Source organism: Octopus bimaculoides, chromosome 3, assembly GCF_001194135.2.
Source record: "Octopus bimaculoides isolate UCB-OBI-ISO-001 chromosome 3, ASM119413v2, whole genome shotgun sequence".
In the NCBI taxonomy this organism is placed as follows: domain Eukaryota; kingdom Metazoa; phylum Mollusca; class Cephalopoda; order Octopoda; family Octopodidae; genus Octopus; species Octopus bimaculoides.
Window position 1 is genome coordinate 15,345,533 of NC_068983.1, and position 12,193 is coordinate 15,357,725.

The 12,193-nt window shown below is 40.8% G+C and overlaps 1 protein-coding gene across 11 annotated transcripts in view; it reads left to right on the plus strand.

The window, feature by feature from the left end:
• Nucleotides 1–12,193, plus strand: part of LOC106869246 (uncharacterized) — a 61,487-nt gene that overhangs the window by 44,410 nt on the left and 4,884 nt on the right. For all 11 annotated transcript variants that reach the window (XM_052966028.1, XM_052966033.1, XM_052966032.1 and 8 more), the window contains 4 exons: nt 1,848–1,983; nt 3,240–3,392; nt 6,627–6,838; nt 9,323–9,461. In XM_052966028.1, the coding sequence (XP_052821988.1) occupies nt 1,848–1,983; nt 3,240–3,392; nt 6,627–6,838; nt 9,323–9,461 (640 nt within the window). The remainder of the gene's footprint in view (nt 1–1,847; nt 1,984–3,239; nt 3,393–6,626; nt 6,839–9,322; nt 9,462–12,193) is intronic.

Sequence of the window (12,193 nt, forward strand, 5' to 3'; positions counted from 1 at the left end):
CAACAGGTTGTCCCGCAGAAATCTCCAATTGTCTTCCACGTTGTATGATGCTATATCCCCTTCTATTTCGTTAAATGCTTCAAGTAACTTGTCTCTAAGTCTCTGTCCATTTGCAGGGTCTTTAAGCTTCCACACCCTTCTCCTCCAAGCCGGTCTAATTCTGGGCACCCATTTTGCCTTGATCCCAAAGTCGCTAACTACTAATCTATGTTGTGGGGTACATTCTTCGCCAGGGTAGGTTTTGGCATTTATAAGCCGCCCTCTTTCCCTATTTCTGGCGAGGATGTAGTCGATTTGGCTTGAGTGTCTGCCGGAGCGGTAGGTGACTAGGTGACTGGCAGGTTTCCTGAAGTTGGTATTGCCAAGTAAAGCCTCTAGTGGAATCGCATGGCTTCAAGCCTCACTATGTCTAAATCTGATTCTGTTAATAATATCAATAATCTGTAATAATAGAGATAGATTTAGAAAGCCAAACCACCTCTAGCTTTAACCTAATGACTCTCAGAATCAAGTTTTACTTCTAACTTTCCTTGGATGGGAAATTGAAATCGAACTAAATTCGACGACTGGCACCCATGCCAATGTCGTCTCCTTCATTGGACACGAAACTCGGCTTGCAAAGACCTGTTGGGGAAAGCGAAATCGTGATGGCACCTGTGCCCAGCGTCGTGTAAAGACATTCAAGCGAGATCGTTGCCAGTGCCGCTGGACTGGCACTTGTGCAGGTGGCACGTAAAATACACCATTTTGAGCGTGGCCGTTGCCAGTACCGCCAGACTGGCCTTCGTGCCGGTGGCACGTAAAAGCACCCACTACACTTTCGGAGTGGTTGGCGTTAGGAAGGGCATCCAGCTGTAGAAACTCTGCCAAATCAGATTGGAGCCTGGTGCAGCCATCTGGTTCACCAGTCCTCAGTCAAATCGTCCAACCCATGCTAGCATGGAAAGCAGACGTTAAACGATGATGATGATGATGATGATGATGATGATGGTATGGGTTCAAGTTATGGCTGTGTTGTTAAGAAGTTCTCTTTGCAATTATACAGTTTCAGATTCAATCCCATTCTGCATCGTTTTGGGCCGCCTATCATAGCCTTGGATCAACCCAAATTGTGTAAATGAAATTAGATAGATGAAAGATATTGGAAAGATCTCTGGTAGACTTTAACACCACCACCATTTGACTCATATGTGACTTTGGCTGAGTCCACTCTCTTGCAAGCATTCAGAACTGGCTTTGTTCATTCTAAGGATAACTTCCTCTTACTGTCCTCAGAAGCCCTGAAAAGGAGCATGGCTGTTACTCTCCCTCCTATTATCTATCCATAAAATATACCAGCATCAGCTTCATCATCATCATTTCATGCCCATTATAGATCAAAAGGTATGTCTGTCATGAAGTAAACAAAATTCAGTTTATGAATTAAGATAATGATATTTATTGTGCCGGTGGCACGTAAAAGGCACCATTTGAGCGTGATAGTTTCCAGCTTAGCCTTACTGGCACTTGTGCCGGTGGTATGCGAACAAAACATTGGACTGACTCCTGTGCAGGTGGCACCTAAAAAACACCATTTGAGCATGGCCGTTGCCACTACCGCCAGACTGGCCCTCATGCCAGTGGCACGTAAAAAGCACCCACTACACTCTCGGAGTGGTTGGCATTAAGAAGGGCATCCAGCTGTAGAAACTCTGCCAGATCAGATTGGAGTCTGGCATAGCCATCTGGTTCACCAGTCCCCAGTCAAATCGTCCAACCCTTGCTAGCATGGAAAGCGGATGTTAAATAATGATGCGGATGATGATGATGTGAGGTTAACTGAGATAATATTATGATAACCATTTCAGGTAATGTTAACATTATTCAACACAAATGAAATTCGTGCCTGGGTGAGCCTAGAAGGATGCAGTCATTTCCCAAATCTTTACATGTTCAACAAAATTGATGGGAAAATTGAGCTTCATCATGAAATACTCAAAAATGGTAAGTTCCCTTCTAATTTATTCAAAACAGTGTTAAACATGTTAATCATGGATGCAGGCACAGCTGAAGGGTTAGAAAGTTTACTCTGCAATCATGAAGCTTCAAGTTCAATCACACAATGTGGTATCTGGGGCAAATATATTTTAATTGTTAAACTGGGTGATAAATTAAGTCTGCCACCCCAAAATAAGAACAGTCCCTCCTCAGGGCTTTCACACAGTTTCTGTCTATCAAATTTCACTCACATGGTTTTGCTTCACCTAAGACTACAGTAGAGGTCATTTGCTCTAGAATGGTAGATTGGCAGAACCATCGGAGTGTCAACAAAAATGCCTTGCTGTATTTCTTTCAACCCTTTACATTCTGGATTCAAATTCCTCCAAAGTCAACTTTACGTTACATCAGGGTCAATAAAATAAATTACCAATAGGAGCAGGTGTGTCTGCATGGTAAGAAGCTTGCTTCCCAACCACATGGTTTCGGGTTCAGTCCCACTGCACGGCACATGGAGCAAGTGCCTTAGGCCAATTAAAGCCTTGTGAGTGGATTTGGTAGAGAGAAACTGAAAGAAGCCCTTTTGAATACTCTTTTACTTTTTTACTTGTTTCAGTCATCTGACTGTGGCCATGCTGGAGCACTGCCTTTAGTCGAGCAAATCGACCCCAGGACTTATTCTTTGTAAGCCTAGTACTTATTCTATCGGTCTCTTTTTGCCGAACCGCTAAGTTACGGGGACGTAAACACACCAGCATCGGTTGTCAAGCGATGTTGTGGGGACAAACACACACATACATATATATACATATACATATATATATGATGGGCTTCTTTCAGTTTCCGTCTACCAAATCCACTCACAAGGCTTTGGTTGGCCCGAGGCTATAGTAGAAGACACTTGCCCAAGGTGCCACGCAGTGGAACTGAACCCGGACCCATGTGGTTCATAAGCAAGTTACTTACCACACAGCCACTCTTTCTTTTTTATGTAGAAATGTCTTGTAACCATGATCACTAATCCACAATCGAACTGATTATTTTTGTCAATCCAGTTTATTGACTTTGAGGGAATTTCTTTACAGAGATTAATCAGCTATCAATACTTGATCGTTATATTTCATCATGAATTCTATCAAAAATCAGTTACTGTACTCATTACTTTAGTGATGTTTTTTTGTTTATTATTTTAATTTTATTTATATATTTATTTATTTGGTGTGTTAAACATTTTAGAAATAATTTTTATGTCTTATATCCAGCTGTCACCCTCGCTGATGTAATAAATGATCGAATGGGAAAACTGAGAGAGTATCCAAGTCTTCTTCATTATTTTTCTCTGTATGTTCTCGAGGGATTATTGGAAGCCTCTTCTACTATGCATTCAAAAAACTGGCTGCATGATGATATACATGGTACGTTTTGTATCTGTTTTTCACATTTTAAAAATTACTTCACTGAAATATTGGTGTTATTTTCTAGTGTTGCATAAGACTACATAAATGATACACCTTTTAGTGTTTCTTTTTTTAAAAAAAAGTTATGTATCATACTGAAAAAATAATCTGATTAAGTCAATTCAGACATCATTTTATAAAAATCCCTCATGACAATCTAATGTGCCATTTTCTTAAAACTACTAAATTTTGATACTCTTTTACTTGTTTCAGTCATTTGACTGCAGCCATGCTGGAGCACCACTTTTAGTTGAGCAAATCAACTGCAGGACTTATTCTTTGGAAGCCTAGTACTTATTCTATCGGTCTCTTTTTGCCGAACCGCTAAGTTATGGGGACGTAAACACACCAGCATCGGTTGTCAAGCGATGGTGGGGAGACAAACACAGACACACAAACACACATATATATATATATGACGGGCTTCTTTCAGTTTCCGTCTACCAAATCCACTCACAAGGCTTTGGTCCGCCCGAGGCTATAGTAGAAGACACTTGCCGAATCAAATATGCACACTGATATTACCCATCTAGCGAAACATACTGGCTTCATTTCTTTCAAGTCTTCGCATATCCTCACTAGTCACAGCCTGTGTCTTACTGCCATGCAGAAATATGTATGTCACTGTATCATTGTACTGACCAGACTATTGGATGTCATTATACATTGCTGGTCACAATGTGCTTCCTTACATTGTAGCTTTCACATGATTCCACCCCACTGGGTAGGCAGGCAGGCAGGCCTGTGGCATATATGTGACCAAGGTCACAACATTCCCCCTAAATTGGATGCCTGTCTGTTGCAAGGTAACTCGTTTTCAGCTGAATGAACTGGAATAACATGAAATTAAGTGTTTGGCTTAAGAACTGCTTGGTCTGGGAATCAAAACCTTAATCATACAATAGTGGGTGCAACACCTTAATCACTAGGCTGCAGACCTTCACAATAATACTATGTAATCAATAAAAATGTTGTTTTTTTTTCATACAAATCCAAACTTCTTTTAGAATGTTGCACTTAAAGACTTCAAATGCCTAATGCCCTCTTTAGGTTGCAAGTTCACTATCCCTGCACAAAAAGAAAACTAGTCAAGCCTCTGTTCCATAAACTAACAACATCATCATCCTCATTGTTTAACGTCTGCTTTCCATGCTAGCATGGGTTGGACGATTTGACTGAGGACTGGTGAACCAGATGTCTGCACCAGGTTCCAATCTGATTTGGCAGAGTTTCTACAGCTGGATGCCCTTCCTAATGCCAACCACTCCGAGAGTGTAGTGGGTGCTTTTACGTGCCACCGGCATGAGGGCCAGTCAGGCGGTACTGGCAACAGCCACGCTCAAAATGGTGTTTTTTACGTACCACCTGCACAGGAGCCAGTCCAGTGGCACTAGCAACGACCTTGCTTGAATATTTTTTCATGTGCCACCAGCACAAATGCCAGTAAGGTGACGCTGGTAATGATCATGGTCAAATGGTGCTATTTACCTGCCACTGGTACGGAAGCCAGACAGCTGCTCTGGCAATGATCACGCTCAGATGGTGCTCTTAGCGCTCCATTGGCACATGTGCCAGTCATCGAATTTGGTTCAATTACGATTTCGATTTCACATGCCCCAACAGGTCTTCGCAAGCTGAGTTTAGTGTCCAATGAAGGAGAGGTTGGTATGGGTGCCAGTCGTCGAATTTGGATCAATTTCATTTGCCTCAACAGGTCTTCACAAACAGAGTTTAGTGTCCAATGAAGGAAAGGTACGCATAAGTGGGCTGGCTACACCCTGGTGGGCTGGGTCTCCCAAATTATCTTATCCTTGAGCACTGCTTGACTCTCATGAAGTCTAATTATAAATCCCATTTATGTGCTACTTCTACCATATTTGTGATATGCATTCCTGTTGATAGATACTAAAACCCTTTTGTCTTTTAATTGTCACTATACTTTGTCATCCTATAAAGAATTCTACATCTCAAAATTTTCTCAATGCTCATTTAATTCAGAATACACAAAAACTTCTGACATTTACTTGTACTGTCTCCTCCTCCTCCAACCTTTTCTATCGTAACTGTACTGGACTCAGTTCCTCTGAACTAGCAAGTTGTATACCACCCTCATCCTTTCATCACTCCTCTTTTGTTTTACTGGCTAGGTCCCATACTAACCATGTCACTCAGTCTTTCTTTCCCACGAACATTTTTTTGTAGATGTCAGCTTGCTGAAACTGAATATAAACTCCATTGATTTCATCAGACTTGGAGCAGCCTTCTCTTTCCAACTAAGCCATAAGACAATACCAGCTTGTTGCACAATGAGTTAGTGATTGCACACTAGTTAAATTCAAATATACTGGACTTAATGCCACTCATAGTCTGTCTTTCTCTTTAAACTTTGCACCAAGCTTTACTTTGCATGACTTTAATCCTTCTATACACTTGTATTTTACTCACTTCAAGCTTCATCTTAAATGCACCAATCTTCCTCACTTTTCCCAGAATTCTGTTATGTTACTATCCCCAACAACATCCACATTGACACACATGATACCATTTGTCATCCTTCTTTAAAGCAAAATCGGGATGGCACCTGTGCCCGTGGCATGTGTAAGGACTTTCGAGCGAGATCGTTGCCAGTGCCCCTGGACTGGCTCTTGTGCGGGTGGCACATAAAATACACCATTTGAGCGTGGCCGTTGCCAGTAATGTCTGACTGGCCTTCGTGCCGGTGGCGCGTAAAAGCACCCACTACACTCTTGGAGTGGTTGGCGTTAGGAAGAGCATCCAGCTGTAGAAACTCTGCCAAATCAGATTGGAGCCTGGTGTAGCCATCTGGTTCACCTGTCCTCAGTCAAATCGTCCAACCCATGCTAGCATGGAAAGCGGACGTTAAACGATGATGATGATGAACCTTTCTGTCTTCAACCACGATTCATGTGCAACCTAACCACCTTGAGCCAATCTTGTCTGCTTCAACAACAAAGAAAAGACAGTCTTTGTACACCTCGAGAAAACATCACATCTTTCCTGCAGTCATCAACTTCAACTCTATAAACAGAACAGAACATGAACAGCATCGATTCCACCAGTCGAGGATGGGGATGCTGGCAAAGGCCAAAAGAATAATCATTTCTTCCTGACCTTGCCCCTAAGAATAAAAATGTAACTAATTTTTTTTAAATCCATTTTATTCTGTTGCAGAAGAAAATGTTATGTTACAGCCCCAACAAGACCCATCAGACTCTGTTCTAAGGTTGCGTATGATTGATTTTGGACGAGTGAAAAGCTTAAAAGATGACCGTGTTGTCAATGACATTCAAGGAATTATCCGCATTTTTACATCAGTGTATGTAACAGAGAAATTCAATGATGTATTTGATCTTCAGAAGAACTGGGAGACAAAACTAAATAAAGTAGGTATATTTGCATTTACTTTGCATTTACTTCAATCCCTTTTATTCTTTTACCGATTTCAGTCTGTGACCATGCTGGGACATTGCCCTCAGCAGTTTTTAATTGCTCATACTGACAGTAGTACTTATATCTGTCCAATTCTTATTTTACTGCTTTATATTTGTGAAATGGCAAAGTTACCTTTTGAAAGAGAAAATGCTGAATCATCGTCGTCGTTGGCACTCCGTCACTTACGACACCGAGGGTTCCAGTTGATCCGATCAACGGAACAGCCTGCTCATGAAATTAACGTGCATGTGGCTGAGCACTCCACAGACACGTGTACCCTTAACATAGTTCTCGGGGATATTCAGCGTGACACAGTGTGACAAGGCTGACCCTTTGAATTACAGGCACAACAGAAACAGGAAGTAAGAGTGAGAGAAAGTTGAGGTGAAAGAGTACAGCAGGGTTCGCCACAAACCCCCTGTCGGAGCCTCGTGGAGCCTTAGGTGTTTTTGCTCAATAAACACTCACAATGCTCGGTCTGGGAATCGAAACCGTGATCCTATGACCACAAATCCGCTGCCCTAATCACTGGGCCACTGCGCCTCCACCATGGTTCCATAGAGAGCTTCTTAACCTTGCAATTGTGCCTAAATAGATATTGAGAGATATTTGTCATTCTTTAAAATATGAGAATATTGTTTTTAAATAGATATAATCATCATTATAATCACCATTTAACACCCTTTTTTTTCCATGCTGATGTGGATTGGATGGTTTGATGTGAACCCGACAATCCAGAGGGCTGTGCCAAGCTCCAAGGTCTACTTTGGCATGCTTTCTACAGCTGGGTGCCCTTCTTAATACCAATCACTTCATTCTGTGTGCTTGTTTTCATGGCACCAGCATTTCCGAGGTCATCAAGTACCCACAAGACAAGACCTCAGCTGAGTGAGGTATAATATTGAAGGATATAAAAGCATGATAAAGGGACAGGAGCGGGTAATAAAATTATATTTTTAATATTCATCATCATCATCATCATCATCATCGTTTAACGTCCGCTTTCCATGCTAGCATGGGTTGGACGATTTGACTGAGGACTGGTGAAACCGGATGGCAACACCAGGCTCCAATCTAAATTTGGCAGAGTTTCTACAGCTGGATGCCCTTCCTAACGCCAACCACTCAGAGATGGAAATAAGGTAGCAAGCTGGCAGAATCGTTAGCACACCAGACAAAATAATGCTTAGTGGCATTTCATCTGTCTTTACATTGAGTTCAAATTCTGCCATGGTCAGCTTTGCCCTTCATCCTTTCAGTGTCGATAAAATAAGTGCCAGTTTATCACTGGGGTTTATGTAATCAACCTAACCACCTCCCCAGGACTTCCTGGCCTTGTGCCAAAATTTGAAACCAATATTACTTATGGAAATAAGGCAATAGAGCTCGCAGAATCATTAGCACACCAGACAAAATGCTTAATGGTGTTTCATCTCTTTACATCCTGAGTTCAAATTCCGCTAAGGTCAGCTTTACCTTTCATTCCTTTATGGTCGATAAAATAAGTGCCAGTTGAGCACTGGGGTTGCTGTAATCAACTCATCCAACCCCAGAATTACTAGCCTTGTGCCAAAATTTGAAACCAATATTATTAATGGAAATAAAAGACAGAGAAGTGGTAGAAATAGTAGAGAAACTGCTTTTTAATATTTAGTATCATTCTTTTATGTTCTGAGTTCAAATCTTTCATTCTACCAGAATTGGTAAAATATGAAATGGAATTCTTCCCTATCACTGCCTCCCCTAAAAAAAAAAATTATGATTTTGTGTTAATGCTAAAATCAGTAGAACCAATAGAATCTTTAGACACGAGAGACATTCATCATCATCGTTGTCGTTTAACGTCCGCTTTCCATGCTAGCATGGGTTGGATGATTGGACTGAGGACTGGTGGACCAGGAGGCGACACCAGGCTCCAATCTGATCTGGCAGAGTTTCTACAGCTGGATGCCCTTCCTAACACCAACCACTCCGAGTGTGTAGTGAGTGCTTTTACGTGCCACCGGCACGAGGGCCAGTCACACGGTACTGGCAATGGCCACGCTCAAAAAGGTGTTTTTTACATGCCACCTGCACAGGAGCCAGTCCAGCGGCACTGGCAAGCATACAACACAAATCTTCAAGGTCCTTACCAATGTTCAACTTCACCATTACTGTGATTCTGTGGAAATACACATGCTCAACATACCAAAGACTGTTGCAAACTATTTTATTTTTATACACACACACACATGTGTGCTCTCTCTCTATCTCTCTCACACACATACACACACACATATTCAACCTCATCATCACTGCGGTTGTTTCTGTGGGGAACACATATTCAACAGCAAAGACAGCATTACAAAAAAAAATTTTTTATGCTTTTTTCAATTCCTGATTTTTTTTGGGGTTTTTTTTTTCACACTATTAATTTCTATTTGCTTATCTTTTAGCATTCTGATGATTTTAAATTAAGTTTTGAGTATAAGCAAGAATTATTGAGTCTTGTCAAACTAGTCCTGGATGTAAAATTAACGAAAGATGAAGAAGATCTGAAAAAAACTGTTTCAGAAAAACTGAAAGACATCAGAGGTAAAAAAAATTTTTTTTATCTACATGTATAGTCATGTTGTTAAGAAATTTACTTTGAAGGCACCAGGTCCTGAGTTCAATATCATAGCAATGCACCCATTTTTTCGAGTTGTAATGCACCTGATCTTGCATTTAATAAATGCACTATTATTATTATACACACACACGCAACAGACTTCTGCACATGTTCTGGTCAAGTCGAGGCTACAGTAGAATACACATGCCCAAAGTGCATTGCTATGATATTGAAATGTGTATTGAACGATACAAATTAGATGATATTTTATTGAATGCAGAATTGCCATTAGAACAGCAGAAATACTAGGTAAATTACCCTTACAAAGCAGAAAAAATTGTCAACAAACGGCTGGTTGTTGACAAATTATTCCACTTTGTAAGGGTAATTCATCCAGTGTTTCTGCGTTCAAAAAGATATCTAATTTGTATTGTTCAGTGTGTGTGTATATATATATATATATATATATATATATATATATAATATCATCATCATCATCTGTTTTTCATGCTGTTATGGGTTTAACTGGAGCTAGTGTGCTGCACCAGGCTCCAGTCTATTTTAGTTTGGTTTCACAGCTAGATGCCCTTCCTAATGCCAACCACTACAGAGTGTACTGGGTGTCTTTAAATGTCACCAGTAAAGGTGCAATTTACATGTCACTAGCACAGGTGCCTTGTATGTGTTACTAGCACAGGTGCTTTTTACATGTCACTGGCATTGGCCTGTCAATGTCTGTCCTCCAGGCTGCCATGGGTTGAATAGTTTGACAGAATCCAACAAGCCAGAGGATGGTGTCAAGCTCCATTGTCTGCTTTGGTATGGTTTCCACAACTGGATGCCCTTCCTAATGCCAGCCATTTTACAAAGTGTACTGGTGCTTTTTTGGGGCACCAGCTCTAATAGGGTCACCGAGTAACTTGCAAAACAAAGAAGACTCAACTGAGAGGGGTTGTAGTAGATGGGGAGGTGGCTTGGTGGGTTTATGCTAGGTGTTGAGAGGTTAAAGAGGTATGATAGATGAACAAGCACAGGTATCTTGCTGCAGAAGAGATATATGGCTGCTTCACATTATGTAAGAGCAGTTGTGAGTAACAAAGATATTGGTGACAATGTATCAGAGAATATGAGAAGGTGAGTATAAAAAGAGAATCCAAACCGAGTATCAGGAGGGATGGGTAAGTTCATAGGAGTATGTGAGGAGAATGATAGGTGGTTACAGATAGGAGCAAAGAGTAACGTAGTGAACAATGTAGAAGGATAGAGGTGTGATCAATGGTGAATGTCATCAGTGTAGAGGAGAAGGCAAAAGAAAAGAACTCAAGAAGGAAGTGATAAGTGGCAGTACAGGATGGGGCTAGCTGATTAAATCAATCCTAGTTTTTAATCAGCTATTTCTATCTCCCACATTTGCAGTCTTTTACTTGTTTCAGAAATTTGACATGGCCTTGTAGAGTTTAGTCAAACAATTCAGCCCCAGTACTTTTTTAAAATTTTTTTTATCGAGTCTGATACTTACTCTATCTATCTCTTTTGTTGAACTGCTAAACAAACTGACAAGAGTTGTCAAGCAATGGTGGTGGGGGAGGGGGGACGACAGACAGAACACAAAGACACACCCACACATCATCATTGGTCAAACGGTCCAATCCATGTCAGCATGGATTGGACGATTTGACCAGAGCTGCACCAGGCTCTAGTTTAATTGGGCATAGTTTCTATGGCTGGATGCCCTTCCAAATGCCAACCACTTTACAGGGGGTGCTGGGTGCTTTTACGTGACACCACATGAGCACTTTTATACGGCACCAACACAGGGCTCTTACAGGCCAATCTCCTTCACCAGGGAGAGCAACCTTAACACTTCTGCTATGGAGTACAGGTCCTCTTGAGTGCAGAAAGACCCCAGGTATCTCCGTCTTTTGTCATATATTTATGACAGGCTTTTTTCAGTTTCCCCTTTACCAAAGCCACCCACAAGGCTTTAGTCAGCCTAGAGCCCAAGTTGTTGTACAGTGGAACTGAACGCAATGAACCCAAGACTTAACCTCTCAGCCATGCCTACACATATTTGAGAAATCAAAACATTATGCTTGTTAGTGCTTGACAAGACATCATTTCATGGAAAGGAAAGACTTAGTCATCGTACAATAATATGAAAGCCATAATTATCAGTATGTTGTTGTTATTGAACTCCAGCTCTGTAGCTACTTAACCTTTTAAATACACGAGTTGTTGATAAACAAACTGAACAAAGTATACCAAAAGACAAGTTATTTTGATTGTCATACTATTTTCAAACTTTACAATAATCCCTCGACTATCGCTAGTGTCGCGTTCCAAAACCCCTTGCGATTCGTGAAAATCCGTGAAATAGAAACAGTACTGTACTGTATATTTTTTGTTTTTAGTTTTATAATTTGTATATATTTATTTTATCATAAATGCAAAACAACACCACAGAGAAATCAACGTAAGATTAAATAATAAACCGCAATAGGTGAACCACGATATGGTGAGAGATAACTGTATAAAAATTCAATTCTAAAATGTTATGTTAGTTGCGTGACCTTTTTGTGACCTGAGTGACAAGATAAAACATCAATTAGCATAGCTAAGGTGTTAATCATCATCATCATCGTTTAAACGTCCGCTTTCCATGCTAGCATGGGTTGGACGATTTGACTGAGGACTGGTGAAACCGGATGGCAACACC